An 18,964-nucleotide genomic window follows, 5' to 3' on the forward strand; every position below is an offset into this window, starting at 1 on the left:
TGACATTACAAAAAATAAAAAAAAAATATTCGGATCATTTCGGAGGTCCGTATAAGCGGACCAGATTCGGATCCGAAAATTACGAGTCGGATCGGATTCGGACTCGGATTTTTCGAATTCGGACTCGGATTCGGATCCGAGTCCAAGGTCCGTTTACTAAACGGATCGGATTCGGATTTAGCCACATCCGACCCGAATCCGATCCGTTGTCATTCCTAACGAGGACTAATCACATGGATTAATTATTTAGCTTCCTCTTTTTAGGCGAGAAAATGGAGGATATGCAAGAGAAAATCGGGGGCAAAGATTAGCTATATATACATATCAAATCCATACATCTTTAGGGGAACTAGGACATAAATGCAAGGCATACTAGCTTAGCATCTCTTATAAAACAAATTTGTTGACATAGGGCTTAAATAAGTTTTCTAATTTCCAAAATCCTATGACAAATTTACGTGTTGTTTGTCGTTTATTGTAATTCAATTACGATTCATGTTATGAAAAATATTTATTAAATATATGAGATAATTATGCCCATGACCTTGGTTTGTTGACTAGGTTTTGATCAGGTAAATATGCAAGGTATACTAGCATCCAATTGGATATTTTTACAATTGAGTTCCATATCCTTACGAAAAGACTATAGAGTGATCTGGTGGATAAAACTTTCAAATATTAGTCATGACTCATGATATCAATAGAGACACTGTGGATACATTATAACATCAACTTAGATATGAATCTTGTGCTTCTAGTTATCCATTTATGAGTGGTATCCAAAAAAATACTTAACAACTTATAACTATTAAGGAACTGATTCCCAATCCTAAATTACAATAAAAAAGGATTCTCTGCAACAAGATCAAAGTTAAGGATACATATTACCTCCATCCATTATTCTAGATCAAGTTTTTTTAAGTTAGACTATATTTTAATCAAATTTAATTAGATTAGTTTTTAACACCTCTACATGACAGCAACATACGAATAAGCGGACATTTCTCCCTACTTATCGATATTTTCCAACCCGACCCCACACCCCAATCCAATTTGTTTCACCAGCACATTAAACTCAGCCACCCGTGTGCTCTTTCCCTCCCCCCACTTTCCTCCACTCCCCCCTTTAAATTCTTCCTCCCCCTTAAAATCCCACTCTCATTTTAATTTCTTTCATCACTTTCCCAAAAAAATAAAAATAAAAAAAAACATGGACCTCTTTTTCACACTCACTCTCTCCCTCACCTTCACCCTCATCTCCCTCCTCCTCTTCACCCTCCGCCGTAGGCGGTCCCACACCCTCCCCCCCGGTCAAACGGGTCTCCCCCTCATCGGGGAGACCCTCCAACTCATCTCGGCCTACAAAACCGAGAACCCCGAACCGTTTATCGACGATCGCGTTAAACGGTTCGGGCCCATTTTCACCACCCATGTTTTCGGTGAACCCACAATATTTAGCGTCGATCCTGACGTTAATAGATTCATACTCCAAAATGAAGGGAAGTTGTTTGAGTGTAGTTACCCGGGTTCGATCTCGAATCTTCTTGGAAAATACTCGCTTTTGTTAATGAAAGGGAGTTTGCATAAAAGGATGCACTCTCTTACTATGAGTTTTACTAATTCTGCTATTATTCGTGATCATCTTTTGCTTGATATTGATCGTTTGATTAGCTTTAATTTGGAGTCTTGGCCTTCTAAAGTCTTGCTTATGGAGGAAGCTAAAAAGGTTAGTCATTACTCATTACTACTTGTACTATTACTACCTTTTAACTCACCCGGTGTTACAAATTTTGTCTAAACGAGTCACAAAGAACAATAATGTAGACGGGATTTAATCTCAAATTTATACCATCCATTGCTACGCTTTTAGGACAATTTTAGTTAACACGATAATATTGTCTTGGCATAATATTCTCTTCAAAGTAATTATCTTGGAAGTTATAATTAATTAATGTTTTATTGTATATGGATGTTAACTAGATTAGTTGATTAAAATAATATTTGATACAGAGTAGTACTTTGGATTAAATCCCGACTTCATCACTAGTGCATTTTGTGACTATCTCCACTCAAAAAAATAATTGGTGTCTTGCTAGAAAAGAAAAAAAAAAAAGAAAAAAACTTTTTATTTTTGTAGAATATTGGGAAATAGGTTCAAATGAGGTTGAACTTGAACCTCAAAAAAAATGGATTCTTTTAATCATGAAAAAAGAGAAATGAATTTTAGTTCAAATGTTTGACCTTCTTTAGCATAAAAATTTTAATTTGACCTTTATTTAAAATTGGGGGATTAGTTAAAGCTAAGGACATGCTAAGTTATAAGGTAGTGATGAAGGATAAAATGAAGTAGAATCAATACTTAAAAAGGGAAAATAACACCACTAATATTTGTTTTATGCCTTTTTTAACTATAGTTGTGGGACCTTATTCCTGGTGAAAGAAGTATGACTGGATTAGCAAACTCATTCTTCTCAAATTTTTATTTTGTTTTATTTTTGTTTTCCTCCTATGTTTAATTTCATAGTACGAATCCTTTATTTTCTATTTTAACAAGATGGAAAAGATTACCAAACTCAGTACTATTGTATTTGTATGGTGATACTTTTATTAGTACCAATTTTACGCGTAACTTGCCATAAATCAGACCACATGCCGCTTTGTGTCTGTCCCTGTCATTTCTAGGAACATTTTTACGGGTTGTCCAACATCACCACGTTATTACTACCTCCGTTATATATTATTTACAACAATTAGACATTTTTCCTCTCTATTTTATGTCAAATCATTGCAAATAACATGTAAAGGAGGTAGTATTTGTATTACACGGATTATTAATATCGATAAACAAAGTTTCTTTGCTTAAATAATTAGGTATTTAACCGAGAGTGAGGAATTTCTCTACCAACCGCCCTTATGGCTCTCTAAACACCCAAAAAAAATTAGGTATTTAACAGGGGCGGTAATATGTCTTAAATATCCTTTTTGACTAACTTGAGAGTATTAATCTATATTTCGCTTCGTATTAATTGTCTACTTATAAGGCAATTAGGCCATTGGTTTATTTTATGACACGTAAATTGCTCTACATTAGGGGCAGGGGTGATTGACTATTAATTAGCAAGATAAAGTAATTGTGTTTTTTAATTATTAGTGTAGTGACATTTAAATACTTTTCTTTAATTTTCATAATTTTTAATACGAAGTACTAGAGTATATACTATCAATAAATAAATTAAAAGCGAAAGGAAGAAAATCATTGTGATTTCCGGCAACAATAAGTATACGCACAATTTTGATGATCTGTTTAATTATTCTCCATCCTTTTCTTTTAGATCAATATTATTTGATGAATTCTATACTATATAATACTAATATTTTTATGCACTTACTTTATAGTATCTTTATAAAATTGTTGGTAGGTTGTTTAAATATTATACAACCATAATTATGTACATTAAAGTTAAGCAAAATCTTATGATTACGTGTGAATGCAGATTACATTTGCATTAACAATGAAGCAGCTATTGAGTTTTGATCCTTGTGAATGGACCGAGAGCCTTAGAAAAGAGTACCTACTTGTTATTGATGGCTTCTTCAGCATTCCCCTGCCTTTCTTCTCTACCACGTACAATCGTGCCATTAAAGTAATTATCCCTAATTAATCTTCTTCTTCGTGTTCATCGATAATTTTTTATATCAATATCGTATATTTGAATGATTGTGGTTGTGCGTAGTGGCTACTAACTTATGTAGGACAACTTGTATTACTGAAAAAAATATATATATTTATAAATTTATTAGGTTATTTTTAATGGTAACAAAATAAATACGCAGTATATAAATTATATATACATTAATCATGTGTAAATTTAATGTTGGAGTTTGAGGAACATATAAAGGAAACATATTGGACACAAAAGAAGCATCAATGGGACCTATTTTATGTATGGATCCCCATCTTTTATTTTGACAATTAGAGGAAAAGTGTACCAACTTTCCTATGATTATTTTGTATATTTGTAAAAATGTTAACAACTTTTCGATAAACATGAAATGAAACCTTTTATGGAGTACTAGTATAACTTTACTACTAAAATATATCACTGCCTAATTAATTTATGTGCTTATGTTTATTTTTTGTTTGTTCAAGGCTAGGACTAAAGTGGCCGAGGCACTAAATTTGGTGGTAAGGGAGCGGAGAAAAGCAAAGGAGATAGGCGATAGAAAAAACGACATGTTAGGGGCAATGCTCGACGAGGAGGCCGGTGGCGGACTCTCCGATGAGATGATAGTGGATTTTCTAGTGTCTTTGTTGGTGGCAGGGTATGAGACCACTTCCACAACAATGACTTTAGCAATCAAATATTTAACCGAGACCCCTCTTGCTCTTGATCAACTCAAGGTAAATTTTTAGTAAATTTTATTTTTTTTCATTATTCTTTTGTTTTTTCCACTTGAAAAATTCCAAAAATTATCAAATTTTAGTAAAAATTATGGGTCCACATCACCCCCCACGAGTGGCATCATTTTTATGGTCCCTTTTAGAAGCTTCATCATCTTGTTATCTAAATTCTCAGCCAAACACACATTGAATGGTTAGATTTTAAAGCTATATAAAAACATAATCGGATGGTTAGAATATAATGTGGGTTAAGAAGAAATTTAAAGAAAAATTAACTAATTAAAGTAACTAAGCTACTTCCATTTTATGATAATCTACTTAATCATATTCAAATCAAAAGATCCCTTTAAAAAGCAATATTAATTACATGTATAATCTTTGTGAATTGTGTCATGGCACATGTAATACAGAAGTCATAAAAAGCTTTACATTTATATAGTTAAGTCTCATCAATCATAATTCATACACAAGCAAAGTTTGCTCCACTTTTTTTTTAGATCTTATTATTATAATTATTATTGTTATTTACTAATAAAAATACTTGACCAATAATATTGTATCCTACTTTAGTTTACGGGGGGCATAAAGGCCCGGCCATGCATTTGAGGTTTCAAGCTTTCAACACCTAACATGCGCTAGAGATAGCCATAACAATTTTTTTTTTTTTTTATTATTTTTCCTTTGCTTTTTAGAAATTAAAGTGGGTAGCAGAAACAATCTAATTTCAAAACTAAAACAACCTTGATTAATACTTGTATTGTTTTAATTTACATCTTTATTTTACGCTTATACCAAATAACTATTACGCAATAATCAGTTATCTTATTAATTCAACTAGTTGTAAACATAAGATGAGTCGATTATGTAAAAGCTGTAAATTTAATCGATTATAAAAACTACATAGAGGTCAACATCTCCAAACCATAGTGGAAGTTAGACACATAATCTAATTTGTAAACTATGTTAAGAGAGTTTAGTGTTAGGAAAATATGATGAGGAAAGGGAATCAAGATAGTATAGTTAATTAGTTATACCTACCAATTAATAAGGGAATATCCCATCACAAATTAAGTAGAGAAAAAAGAGGATTATCACTTAATTAGATTGATTAGGTAGGTATTGTCCTTTAGCTACTAAGGAATGAATAGGTGTGGTTTTAGGAAACCCACGTGGGGGAGGTATTTTGGTACATAGAAATGTAATGTATAGCTAGGGACCAGAATACCATGCATGCTTAACTAGCTCGTACTATTACTAGTACTATTACTACTAGGAAGTACGATTTATAGCTTAATTCAAAGATAATTAATAGTGTGACTAAAGATGTCAAACTAGTTTGTTGCCTAGCTTAATACGGATAACGACGTTAATTCAACATCGGTTTTTTTTAACAAGTGTACATATTTTCAAAACTCCGAGTTTTAGGAAAATATTTGGTGAAGTAGGCCGAAACTTATTTTATGACTTTGAGATTACAGGTTCGAATCCTACCAATAACTATATTTGCTTGGAATTAGAAAGATTCCGTGGTTTTACCACCCTTTCTTTAATTATAAATCCTGCATGAGCCAACCTAACGTAAGCTAGTGAATTAAGCCTCTTAGAAGGGGGGAAAGAGTTAGGAATCTTTACTTTCAAAGTGTTCCGTAAAAATTAAACTTCCAACTATGGTATAATTAAGAGACTACTAAAAGCCAAACTTAGCTTAGCTTTCGGTATATATATAGTCAAAATTAGGAGCTAGGAAAGAGAGAAAATGAAGTTGAATGTAAATAAAGGTGAATATGAAAAGCAGACAAATGCAAAGGTGTTTCTGGTTTGGGTGGATTGATGATGGATAAATGAATGAATGAATGTAGTTTTGTCTTTCTTTGTAGCATCTTCATGTCTCCTCCAGTTTTCATTTGCTTCTGATTTCTGTCAGATTTTAGGTTACATTTAGGTAGACTAGCCTTTGACTCTCTTTTTACTTTGAACCATTTTTCATCCTTGCCAAAAAAAAAAAAAAAAAAAAAAAAAAAAAAAAAAAAAAACCACTATCTACAAAATTTTGCATGTACTATTTTCATCTTCTTTTTCACATCTCTTTACCTGAGCAAATCAAAGTTTAAATCTTAGCACGTAACTAATCATTTTTAACACGTCAATGTTTGAGCTATAAGCCAAGATTATGTTTTTTTTAAACTGCTCTGCTTTGCTGACACCTTTATTCGGCTCCAAAGCTAAAAAACACAAGACCTAAATCAACCTAGTTCTTTCATAGGTTTCATCTTACCTAAGTGAAAATAATTTGGAAAAAGGATTATAAAAATTTAACCTTTTACACCCCCTCACGTGAGTTTATGGGCCCAAAAGAGGATATGCAGCATGATGAGTAAATCTCATTATTTTTTGAAAACCAAAAAAACCACAAAAAGTCTAAAATACAGAAATAAGATCAGAGGAACAAGGAGGAAAGTGTCAGGAATTAAATGGCATCTTTAGAAATAACTGCTTAGGAATAATTACATCTGTTAATTTAATAATAACCATAGAAAAGAGTGAGTGTGAGTTGCACTTGCTAGGCTAGATACAAATTTAGAATGGTAAATTAGAGAGGCTAGATGCTGGCCTATGTCCCTACATTTCATTTGCTCTTTTGGCATATTATGCTATCCTAAAGTATTCATGACCACACTAGGGTAACTTTTGGGTAACATCAACCGTCCATTTTTTGTATCAAGTTGACTATATGCATTTGCATGAAACTTTCACTTTTGAATTCTTTGTTTATTGTTGCATGCATTTGGTCTAATTCACTATACAATTGGCATTACTTTATTAGCCATACATACATGATACATCTTCACTAGGTATTGATTATTATGACATTTTAAGTGTTTAATATGTATTGGGGTGTGCTTAACGTGTGTTGGTTTCTAATACTCTTGTCACTGCACTCTAGTATTCTAATGTCATTTTTGAAAATTAATGCAACATAATTGAATGGGGATCATCTTTTGCGCGTCTTAACTACCAAAGCAACATAATTCTTAATCAACCATGTAATTGAATCAAAATCACTTTATGACTTTTATAAACCTTTCGCTAGGTTTGTTATGGTTCTAAATCAACTTATATGACCTCAGGAATACCCCACACTTTAACTTTAAATTTGGGAATTTTTTTTCGAAATTGGCCTAGAAGTATGGATTATAGCTTTCAGTTTTGGACAATTTTCAACTTTTCCAGACTCGAAAAAGAATGAGGCTGAGGTGTTTGACATGAACCCCACAAGACTGCAGGAGACTGTTTGGGTGGTTGAAACCGTCCACTTTGTCTTTAAATTGTCAATTTAGTCATAACCTCATTATGTTCAAATTAGCCGAAAATGGCCAATTTTAAGCTCATTATGCAAACTTATATCATCCTTCATACAAATCTTATTCATTTGACTATGTCATGCACCTGCACAGATATTTTAGAATGTCAGTAATGTTTAATGCTGTTTCATGTTATTACAGGAAGAGCATGAAAAGATAAGAGCTAAGAAGGGTGAAGATGAGCCATTGCTGTGGACAGATTACAAATCAATGCCCTTCACTCAATGTGTAAGTCTTAATTTATACATAAATATAATTCTGCACCCAAAAAAAATCTGCTAGTATACTACAGTCTGATATAATCTCAGTATTGTTCTGTAAATCTTCAGTCTTTCATTTGTGCGAGTTGTGTCACTCATGGTGTTTTATCTTTGTTATATGATGGTATCTTCAGGTTGTGAATGAGACTTTACGCGTGGCAAATATCATCGGAGGCATATTTAGACGTACTACATCAGATGTTCACGTTAGTGGTACATATAATTTACCCTGCTTCTTTGATCTATTCATCTATCTATATTTTCAAGCAAAACTCATGAGCAACACCAAGTTTCTTAACAAATGTGCTTTGTTTTTGTTGGACCTTTTTGTGAACAGGCTATACAATACCAAAGGGGTATAAAGTGTTTGCGGCGTTTAGGGGTGTACATATGAATGATGAATACTTTAAGGATGCTCGAAAATTCAATCCATGGAGATGGCAGGTAATATTCTTCAAATACTATCAGTTCGTATATACCAACTTATACAGTATAAACTTGTAAACTCTATGTAATATCTCACATTTATTTGAAAAAATCTGGTTCTTAGGTCTAATTGAGCTTGTTTTTTGCTGTGATTGTAACGTGAACAGAGCGAGTCAGCAGCGTGCCCTCCTAGTGCATTCACTCCGTTTGGTGGAGGCCCAAGATTGTGCCCTGGCTACGAGATCTCTAGAGTGTCAATATCTGTCTTCCTCCACCACCTCGTCACAAAATATAGGTATGAGCTTGTTTTTGTCAACTAATCACGATTCACAAATATTGGTTTAAGTCCTTTCATAGTAGACTATTGCACCATCCATATTTTCCTAGGCATAATTAACCCATTCGTTTTTTTTATGGTTACTCAACAGTTGGGAGCCTGCAGAACAGGATAAGTTGGTCTTCTTTCCTACAACTCGAACGCAAAAACGATATCCCATTTATGTGCATCGCCGAAATCCAGCAGTGTAAAGAAAAGGGAGGGAGATGCAAGTTTAGAGTATAGGAGAGCTGTAAAGAAGATTGAAAAAGAAAAAGAAGCTTACATGTTCAAATCCAAATAAGAAGGCGAAAAAGAAAAACGAGATAAAAAATAGTCGAGGAGAGGTAAAATTGGTTTATATATCAATGAGATTAAGCTGCTCAAGTTGTTCAGGAAGTGAAACGAGCAGTTACTCTTAATTCTTTTGGTGACTGTTCAATAGTAAACAATGAAAAACTTACACCATTGTACATGTTTTTACCAATTGCTATTAGTTAGGCCTAATTTCTTCTTTTTGGTCACTTTCATCTTGCTTTTCAATACTTCTTGTCACCTTTTAACCCTTTCAATTCCCTAACCCCACTGTCTTTTAGCTGCTTGTGATAACCTGTAAAATTAGTCACATTCATAATGATGAGCTGCAATTTTCATTTTTGGAACAGAACTCTAAAGAACAAAGAAGTTTAAGTATAACGTAATAACACCGAACATGAACATTAAGAGCGATGCATGTAATTTCGTTAGTCTGATTGGGTGACCAGATATCGAGTGGATCGATTTGAAGTTGGAACTGCCAATCCATCCATACTTGAACATGAAGATGACCCTCAACAAATTTTATAATACACTCAGGTGCACCTCAAAAGTGTACCCAGCTACCCCTGGTCCAAGACTATTTTGTTAATCCAGCCGAAGAGGAATAATAATTGATGTTTCTATAGTAAGAAAATCTGAAAACTTTTCTTTTCATCATCAGAATTAAATTGATACAAGGATTTCTGAATATTTTACCAGAAAAATGATACTTCTACATGAGCAGATGTCAAAAAAAATGTAACTAGGATGCTCAAGACGGAAAATGTTACAGCTATAAGTTCCTACTTTTTCTACTAGTTAAATACTAGTATCATATGACATTGATTCCTCCATGGAACCCTAAATACCCAATTTACAACAAAGCAGAACAGCCGAAACTTTCCCATCCATGTTACTATGTTAGCGCTTGTTAAAATCTATATCATAGGAACAACATAGTTCCTCTATGCCTCAACTGCACCACCAATTACAAGGAATTTAAACGTTGCACAAGCATCTTTCCATTGGCATCCGCAAGACCAAACATCTGAAAGCTGTTCAATCAACCACCAAGTGACGAGTGGCACGCTGGCATTTCAGGGTAGCAGAAACATCTTTCCATTGGCATCTGCTGGACAAAACATCTGAAAGCTGTTCAATCAAACTGCTAAGCAAGGAGCTTGTGACAGCTTCTCTACATGAATTAATTCACAAAACACCAATAGCCACATCCATACCGTTAATCATCACCAGGTACCATAACCTCATTTAGAAGTTTCATCTTCCCAATCCTTCAATGCAGATTCTACCAGTTTTACTTTCTTTGAATTCTCGCTGTTTACTAGAGAGAGTTTCTCGAGTGAGGACTTTAATTGGTCTAGCTGGGACTCTTGTACCAAGCCCTTCTTTTTGGAGGGGATCCTCTGGAAGTTGGGCTTCATCTTCCCCTTGAGAGTCTGGGTGTACCTTCTCAACCTCCCATTCAATGCTTCAACAGAGGACTGCAAAGCATCCAGCTCAACAGTTGTAAAGCTGTCTGCAAAAGTAGCCAAATGTATATTAGCCCTTCACTAAATTGACAAGGATTATTAGAAATGCAAACTGTTAAAATACAGACAACGAACAAATTGCTTCTCTTACTCAGTCTCATTAGATTCTCCAAGTGACTGGAGGGTTGCCACAAGCAAATTTGGGGACCTAAATATTTTACTATATATCCCTTGTACATATAGTGGTAAGCTTGTATTTTACTACGGATGTGGGCATGCAGTAGCTGTAATCATAAACATTGCTAATAACCAACAAACAAAACTAGCCGTAAATAAGATCCGTACCTAGTTCTGACTTGAACTCACGCTCAGCTCTGGTCAATGGCTTCTTATGAATTCCAGGGAACTTTCTCAAGTTTTGCAAGCGGGTTTCCAGAAATTCATGGCGCTCAATTGCACAACTGATCCTGTCATCCAGTTCTGGCTGTTTACTCTCAACATTCACAAGCCTCTGCTTAGCTTCACTTAATCGTGCATGCAGGTTATGAATAATTTTATTCAGATGAGGCCCATGATGCTTGAGTTCAAAATACACCTAGGAAAAAAAAAAGCAATTCAATAAGATAAATATAATATACAGAGCCCACATAAGCAACATTGACTCAGATACCCAGTCGATTTGAAATCACAAAAATTATTACTCTGTCAACTTATGTCATACTACTTCCCTTGCTTTATCTTCGGGGATTATAGCCAATGCCACAAAAAGTCAACAATACTATCTCAAACCCCCTTAAATCGAACAGATCAGAATAATAAATTCATCACAGGCATACCAGAGTATTCAAAAACAAGAGCAACAAGGCCAAATAATATCAATTCAACTGGTTTAGGTCCCAAGTAATGCTCACATACATGAATATATTTTCATTACCTTATGTGCATATTCCACGTAGTTTTCATGGAAAAGCTTAAAATACTGATGAAGGGCTGAACGTCCTTCTATAGAATCAGCAGCAACTGTTCGCAAATTAGATCCTTGTGGAACAATAACCATCTGAGGGCCAGCAAGGAGTTCTCTACTTATAATGTCTGGTGTGATCCTTTCTCTTGCTTCTTCTGACTTGGCAGGTCTCTTCTCTGTGTCTGTAAACCTAGGAAGCAATATATCCCATGTTTTCATCTCTAGCACAATACATTCTCGAGTAGAAGTGACTCCAGCAATCCACGAGTAGCCAAATGAATCAGATAGAACCACAAAACCACAAAGAGAAGAGGAAGCGCCTGTTGAACCTTCATATGTATTTACAACTGGATGTACAGATGGAGTTTTCATCATTTCATCCTTCCCACAGGTCTGATGCGTAAATGGTAGAAAGTGCAACACTATAGAATCTACACCTCCATCATGAAGGCAGTATATTCTCTCAGAGATAAGAGGATCAATAAACATAGAAATTAGAGAGTCGCTATCCTTGATTTTAGGCAGAGCCAAATCTACAATAGCCAATCTTAGAAGAGGAGGTGGATGACCAGACCAATCACAATAATCAAGTGGCTGGTCAAGCCTTACAACAGAAAACTGATCTGCAATTGATTCACATATCATAGCAAACCCACGTATACGATCATGGGAATCAAATGAGAGATGAGGCGGATTCCCAGTTTGCCAAAGGGGTTGAATTTCGTCAGCAAGAGCATCAATTTGTAACTGTCCACCACTCCATGCAGTCACTAAGATCGAGTCCTTGCCGACAGAGTTGTAAAGAAAGCTCACAGCACGGCCACCACATTCTGCTCCACGAAATCCAGGATCATCTTCCTCACCATGACAAACTTTACGAAGAGGGCCCTGGAAAAGTAATACTTCATAAAAATTACTGTTCCAAGTATGCTAGATACATCATTCATTTCTGGAGTTAGAAATTGAATAAAATGCTTATAATGTAACAAAACACTGATTGCATGACTAGTTTCGATTTTCATATAGAGCCAATAACAGCCTAGTTACCAGCATGGTGTTCCCAATCCACCCGACATAAAGCAAAAGTGAAATTAGACAACAAAATAATAAACAGATTTACAGAAGCTCCATTCCCACCAAACAAAGTTAGTTCTTATCTTTGTAGCAAAAGCATTTGTGCTATCAAGTAATAGTAACCCTATGAGTAAGCCTATAAACTCTGTACCCCTGTGATTATCAGAAAAAATCATTGAGAGAATGATGATTTTGAAAAAAACAAAAAACCTTTCTACAGTTTAGAAGCTACACAATGAAATTGTAAAAAGTACAGGGGTACAAGGTTCAAAGAAGATAGGCATGACATATTGTGGTAATTGATGGTAAAGGGGTACATTGCTTAGAAAAAATAGGAATAACAACAAAAAATGCAATAATTGATAGTGAAGGGATAGCAGAGACCCTGACAGATGAAAAAATTCCCAAAATAAAAGCTCATTGATTAGAGGAACAGCAAAATATTCATAACATTAAGTCAAACATCATTCACAGATGGGCTAGATAAAATAGAGCTTTAGCCCACCCCAAAAGGAAAAAAGGAAAAAAGAAAAAACACACACTGGAATTAGTGGGGATCAAAAGTCAAACCCGATTTCTAGTTCAACAAGGAAAAACCAAGTGTCAGATCCACTCATTCATTGAGACAACAATACAGGTACCAAAGCAAGCCTACAACTAATCTAGAACCTGTGTTGAATTACAAACACGTAAACTGAGAGTTGTTCTGAATTACGTGGTATGCATTGAAGACATATGCTTCAATTCAATTCAATTTAATTGCCCATCAGCATGCACTTAAGCAACTGAAGAACAGGCAAACCTGAAATAAATTACAACAATTAAGGAATATACCTGCAATGAAAGTGAAGCATCTATCACCACATAAGGACAAGCTTTCACAGCTGTGATGTTACCAGCTGCTCCCTTTCCTTGGTCTAGTTCAGGAAATGTTGCTTCTAACCAAGATATAGCCAGACTTGAATTGCTAATAGCTGATGAGTTGGTAGATTTCTGACCAAAAGTTTGGGCATCACTGTAAATTTCTACTATTGATTCCCACATGAATACACTGTCAAAAAAAATAAAATAAAAAATAATAAATAAATAATTCACTAACCATGCTCAAGGATCATAAATATACATGACAAAACACTGATACCGAATGCAGAAGTCTGAATTCATAAATCACACTTTTCCCTTTTGTATAAAGCGTGATCCAAAATTGCAAAACCCCAAAATAGCCAATAATAATCAGAAACTATGACCATTTTGAGAAGCTATCCTCAAAAGTTTTAACAGGAACTATCTTCATAAAGAAAGGAGCGGAGGCCAAAGGGTTTTGCAGAGACAATCTTTGGAAAGGGAGGTCAACATGGGAGGCAAGTGAGTGGAGAAAAAAATTGGGTTGAAAATATTTAAGTAACGCGAGATAATTTTGTATTTTTTGGTTATTAAAACCAAAAATACGTTCTTTCCAATGTCATTTGTCTAATCATTTTTTTGGGGTGGGGGTTGAGGTAAATAACAAGAGTACGATAGTACGAAAAAGATGCTGAGACAATCTAGGCATAATCCTATTAAAAAGTACTATTCTCTAATATCCATACCCGTTGCTAACCTTTAAAAATTATGAGAGACGAGGAAAAGCATATTAGACAAAGCAGAAAAGCTATTATCTTCACAAATGGATCTTTCCAATCAGGTATTGTACAGAATAATTCGAATTTGTACAAAATTAGTGGATGATATCGACACTTCTATAATCAATAGCTAATGATGAAAACACAATCAAACTGGCCATACAGATTTTCAGCTACGTTAGTTCACATTGTTGGTCAATATCAGTTTGGGTTATCTGGTTTCAGGTCAGATTCGGACCTGATACAGATCAATCAGAAATAAATCAAATCTAGCTAGTATTTAGCAAACTCTTCGAATTTCAATAGTAAATCAATATCATTTGATAGGCCAATCCAGTTTGAGCAACGATATCAATAAATTTATCCATATCTAACAAAGTTTTAGAAGACAATTTCACAGAATGTACTACAAGTACAACAGCTGTGTAGAAAATGTACCTTCCAAATGGGGCCACTGGGCAGAGAATGTAAACAGAGCCATCACTAAACAAAACAAAAACCTACAAAATGGCAAGGAGGAGACTTAAGTAGCAAATAAAAATAAACAGCAATCACTTATCAGCTCTCTGCAGCCATTTTTTATACCAAACTTCTAAGTACATGACATATTAAACATGGAACTTTCGTGTGAAGCTGTGTCAGATAAACAGTAAGCATGTAAAAGGACAAGTTTCTGGGTAATACTAGACTTTATGAGCCCTCATCTAGAACCAACAAAGAGCATAACATATACAAACGGTCTTTGATTAATAAAACTTTGAAACAAGTTAAAATTTCAATAGACTCTAATTGATCAGATCCATCAGAACTCACACTAAATCTGTCCCATAAGTGATCACGCCCAAAGGAGAAATCAACAGGGCAAATTGATGATGCATGCCGGGATCTACCTGGCTCTAAAGGCTGCAAATAGTACTCCTGCTCTGGCTGATCAAGAGCAGATGACAAATCAAATATTCTACAAAAGGAAACTAAAGGCAATTAGTCATAGTGGCATCAACATGAAACAACAAAGACAAAAAATAAGACCTACGTTTATATACCACAATTTGAATTGTTCAAAAAATATACTTCATATATATATATATATATACACCACAATCTTGAAAAAAAAATTACCATTAAGGTGTTAACACAATTAGTTCGATTTCTTGAGCTTAACTTAAACTGTGACATCTGTGACTCCCAAAAACAAAGTTTCTTAACAGACAGTTGCTTCAAAAAAAAATTTGAAGGAAAATTCTCACATTAATTTTTATCCAAAAACAGAATCTATATAATAATGTTCAGGAATGAGCAGGGTACAAAGCAATTAACACACCAAAACATCAACCACAATAATATATTCTATACAAGACTACAATGATAAATCCCCTTTGTCGATTGTTGTTCATAATATTTATAATAAAAAAAAAAAATCAAAAATTGGAAGGGAAGGGGATTATTTTACCTGAAAACTGAATCAGAAGAAAGAACTGCAATATGTGTATCACTATAAGGATGCCATGTCACTTGCAATATGCGGATAGCACTATTACATTTATCATAAACTTCAGAACCAACAGGGACAGTCCTGCATGCAAGAATTAGATTGTGAATAAGCAATAAATTGTGAATGCCCAGCAAGAGGCAAAAATGTAATTTTGTACTATATTAGGCAGAGTACCACTAATTTCCTACAAATATTCAGGCAACTTTTCAGTGTTTATTACATAAAGTTTTAAATGCTACCCATTCAAAACTTCCAGCAAAAGCACTAAACACCTCTCACTTTTAGAAAGCACTGAAGGCATTGCATTCAGGAAAGAAAGAGCAAAGAACTCCATCTTTCAAATCTCACTTATCTCAGTCTCTTTTTCCTTTGTGCTTCCATTTTTGCATTAGCATTCAGGATTACCAACTCTCAACTCGACCCTCTTAGAACCCACCACCCGCATTCACCCCCTAATACCTTTCTGGTACCTTGCACTTTAGACTTTAATAGCAACATGAAGTCAAGAATTTATTCCTAGTTGAATAAAGGCCTTCGAAACATTTAAATTTCAGCAAAATTGCATGATCATGAGATCATTGTACCACAATAACTCTATTAATGTCAGTAAGAGATCATAGCGACTGACGATAAGAAAAAAAAAAACAATAAATTGATAAGTTCCATTTTGCCAGGCCTGCCCAATTAAGGGAATAAAGAAGAAAAACATGAAGCATCCCAATTGCCTGAGATGCTTCAAAGCCTAAAGCATCAAGAAAATTCTGGTAAAAAAACTAATGGCATGAAAGGCTCCAGAGCATACACAGTAAAAACACACGCTATATGCTCTATATTTTGTTAGCAATAACATTTATGTATAAGGCATACCTGCAAATACTCGAACCATCCTTTGCGGAAGTACATCCATAAAGGTACATGACACATATGCAATCTGAACCAGCAAGAAGCAATGCTGATCCATTTCTATTAATTGAGATTTTGGTAACATGATAGTCAAGTTCAATATCTGTTTGCAGCACCTATGACAAGTATGGAATCATCAATAAGTAGAGCCAAAGATATTTATCCAAGAGACAAAAGGCACCATAAAAACTATTTTTAAAACACAAGACTAATGCAAGAGGAATCAAAAAAACATACACATGGAAAAGTTTGATTTGACAATCAAGGACTTGAATTAATCGAAATAATGAGTACCAAATATCAGGGCACAATATAAACCTTTTCAACTATCTTCTACCTTAACATAGAAACTTGATATATAACTCTTATTTCCAACTTAAGTATTTCCTTTACGGTGAGTTTAGATTGAAGGAAATGGTGGGAAAGGAAGGGAAGAGAAATGGAGAGATGGAGTATCTTTCATTTGGATAGCAAATGAGGAAGGGAGGGAATTGGAGGGGAGAGAAATGAAATGATTAAATTGTAGGAAATTGATCCCTCCAACAATGGAGAGATTTGGAAGGAAAACTCACCATTCTTCCCTCCCCTTCCTTTCCCTCCCCTCATCTTCTCCTCCCTCCCCTTCTTTTCCTCCCCCTTTCTTTATCCAAACAAACTGTTAGCCAATGATTGTGTGGGTAGATATTTCTATGGCCAAACTAATCAATCTCACAAAAAAATGAGGATATAGACTACAAATGCACATAAAATCTCCTTTGAAAGCTACACTTTAATAGTAATTACAACTCATTTTTTCCCAGTCGCCGGGATGGCTTTATGACATTAAGTTCTCTCATCAAGATGCATAATAAAATTCTTCTTTCTTGACCGGAATTGGCAGTTTTTTTTTACTACTTAGATGACAAATTCAAGGCAAGATTTTCACCCACCAGGAAAACACAGTGAAGGTAGTAACTAATCCGGCAAGCATCATCCCGCAGGGCAAGGGGAAGACTAGAAGGTAGGCAATTTAACTTGAATGGTACTTGCAGCGATAAACTGCCTTTTCCTCACAATCTCCAAGTCACCATCACCGCACTCCCCCCAACCCCCCCCCCCCCCCCCCCAAAACCCGAGATTACCCTAATAGCATATCTACCTGCCTAATGTACTGCATTATATTAATAATTGGCTAAAGTGCAGCTAACTTTGTTTGCAGAAGTCATTTGAAACTCGTAATTGCTAAGAATGCTAACCTGAGTAGTTCAATCAGCTTAATTAAACTAGTAATCAAGAAGAAATATCGAACAAGAGCAAAAGATACAAGAAAATAAATATCAGCTATATTAATGCTTCTAATTTTTGTTTCAAGGTACAAAACCTATGAAATTAATCAGCTCAAATGAACCTTCAAATCAATAAATTATACCCCCGAACTCTATAAACCCTAAACCCCTAACAATTCCAAAACAACAACAACAAAAATTCCAAAATTAAACACAAACACAATTCAATTAGGGAAACATAGAAAGAGAAATCAAACCTTAGAAGGAGAAGCAGCAGCAACAGAAGTAGGTTCAGGTTCACCCAAACGAACAGACAAACGATGAAGACAATCCTTCTCGGAATCCCAGTAGTAGATTCTTGAAGATCCATCCCAAGCCATTAGATTCATCGCAAACCTCTTCTCCGGCGAACTTGCGCCGCCGTCTAATGCGGCGGAGGAGGAGAAGACGGGATGATCTTGAAGTGGAAGCCATTGAAGCTGCTTATCATTGGGAGTTGAAGAAGAAGGAGATGAAGAGAGAGCTAGGGTTTTCGATTTCTGCTGATTCTTCTCATTGCTTGATTCTGCAATGTCGAAATTGAACCTCATTTTTTCTGGAAATTCAGTTTTTGATTTAATTTGGGGGAATTATATGAGAGAGAGAAAAAATGGAGGGAGAATATTTGCAGATTTTAGAAAAGTGAGAGAGACGAGAGTGTTTGTTTAAGGAGGAGGTGCACGAGTATGAAATACTTAAATGTGCTTTTTTGCTAGTATTTGGGCTATTTTTGTTGGGTTATAATTAACTGGTAACGAAAGAAGTGGGTCCATAATCCAAATTAGCTCAAATAGAATTTTCAATATTTCGGGCCTATTCTGATTGACGGAACTGAGTTAAACTGATCTAAACTTATTGAAAATGAGCTGAACTGAACTGAAAATAAGCTGAAGAGAACATGCTATTCATGTATTCACTAACTGTGTTTTTCCTGCGTTTTCTATTGTGAGAGTAATCCTTGACCGACTGAATAATCCCTGACCGATTGAGTAATCCGAGAATAAGTAACCCTGACCACACAATGTGACCAGCTACATAAAAAAGATTGTGGT

At 34.9% G+C, this 18,964-nt stretch overlaps 2 protein-coding genes across 3 annotated transcripts; one reads left to right on the plus strand and one right to left on the minus strand.

Moving 5' to 3' along the window:
- The first annotated feature begins 1,162 nt into the window (after window positions 1-1,162).
- Window positions 1,163-9,290, plus strand: LOC145556689 (3beta,22alpha-dihydroxysteroid 3-dehydrogenase-like). Its single transcript, XM_081618344.1, has 8 exons — window positions 1,163-1,726; window positions 3,495-3,644; window positions 4,151-4,402; window positions 7,906-7,992; window positions 8,159-8,237; window positions 8,362-8,468; window positions 8,618-8,745; window positions 8,879-9,290. The coding sequence occupies exons 1-8, from the start codon at window positions 1,211-1,213 to the stop codon at window positions 8,976-8,978; spliced, it is 1,419 nt and encodes a 472-aa protein (XP_081474470.1). The 5' UTR covers window positions 1,163-1,210; the 3' UTR covers window positions 8,979-9,290.
- A 420-nt stretch (window positions 9,291-9,710) lies between these two features.
- Window positions 9,711-18,564, minus strand: LOC145556690 (nuclear pore complex protein NUP88-like). Of its 2 annotated transcripts, XM_081618346.1 has the most exons (10): window positions 18,131-18,564; window positions 16,573-16,724; window positions 15,664-15,786; window positions 15,027-15,171; window positions 14,652-14,713; window positions 13,426-13,642; window positions 11,488-12,405; window positions 10,899-11,148; window positions 10,302-10,600; window positions 9,711-10,208 (listed from the first exon to the last, which is right to left on the minus strand). In XM_081618346.1, exons 1-9 carry the CDS (start codon window positions 18,461-18,463, stop codon window positions 10,329-10,331), a joined length of 2,472 nt encoding a protein of 823 aa, XP_081474472.1. In that variant the 5' UTR covers window positions 18,464-18,564; the 3' UTR covers window positions 9,711-10,208; window positions 10,302-10,328. The 2 variants fall into 2 exon arrangements, with proteins under 2 accessions (XP_081474472.1, XP_081474471.1); XM_081618345.1 differs by having other exon boundaries at window positions 9,711-10,600.
- Between the last annotated feature and the right edge of the window lie 400 nt (window positions 18,565-18,964).

The sequence above is a fragment of the Chenopodium album genome, chromosome 8, assembly GCF_948465745.1.
Source record: "Chenopodium album chromosome 8, dcCheAlbu1.1, whole genome shotgun sequence".
In the NCBI taxonomy this organism is placed as follows: Eukaryota; Viridiplantae; Streptophyta; class Magnoliopsida; order Caryophyllales; family Amaranthaceae; genus Chenopodium; species Chenopodium album.

What these genes read in the sequence shown, in the direction of transcription:
- LOC145556689 (XM_081618344.1), top strand. Translation starts at nt 1,211, where the DNA reads ATGGACCTCTTTTTCACACTCACTCTCTCCCTCACCTTCACCCTCATC. An exon ending in TTGCTCTTGATCAACTCAAG is followed by an intron (nt 4,403 to 7,905) that starts GTAAATTTTTAG and finishes ATGTTATTACAG; the next exon opens with GAAGAGCATGAAAAGATAAG. An exon ending in CAATGCCCTTCACTCAATGT is followed by an intron (nt 7,993 to 8,158) that starts GTAAGTCTTAAT and finishes TGGTATCTTCAG; the next exon opens with GTTGTGAATGAGACTTTACG.
- LOC145556690 (XM_081618346.1), bottom strand. Translation starts at nt 18,463, where the DNA reads ATGAGGTTCAATTTCGACATTGCAGAATCAAGCAATGAGAAGAATCAG. An exon ending in CTGCTGCTTCTCCTTCTAAG is followed by an intron (nt 16,725 to 18,130) that starts GTTTGATTTCTC and finishes TACTTGTCATAG; the next exon opens with GTGCTGCAAACAGATATTGA. An exon ending in GATGGTTCGAGTATTTGCAG is followed by an intron (nt 15,787 to 16,572) that starts GTATGCCTTATA and finishes TCTTGCATGCAG; the next exon opens with GACTGTCCCTGTTGGTTCTG.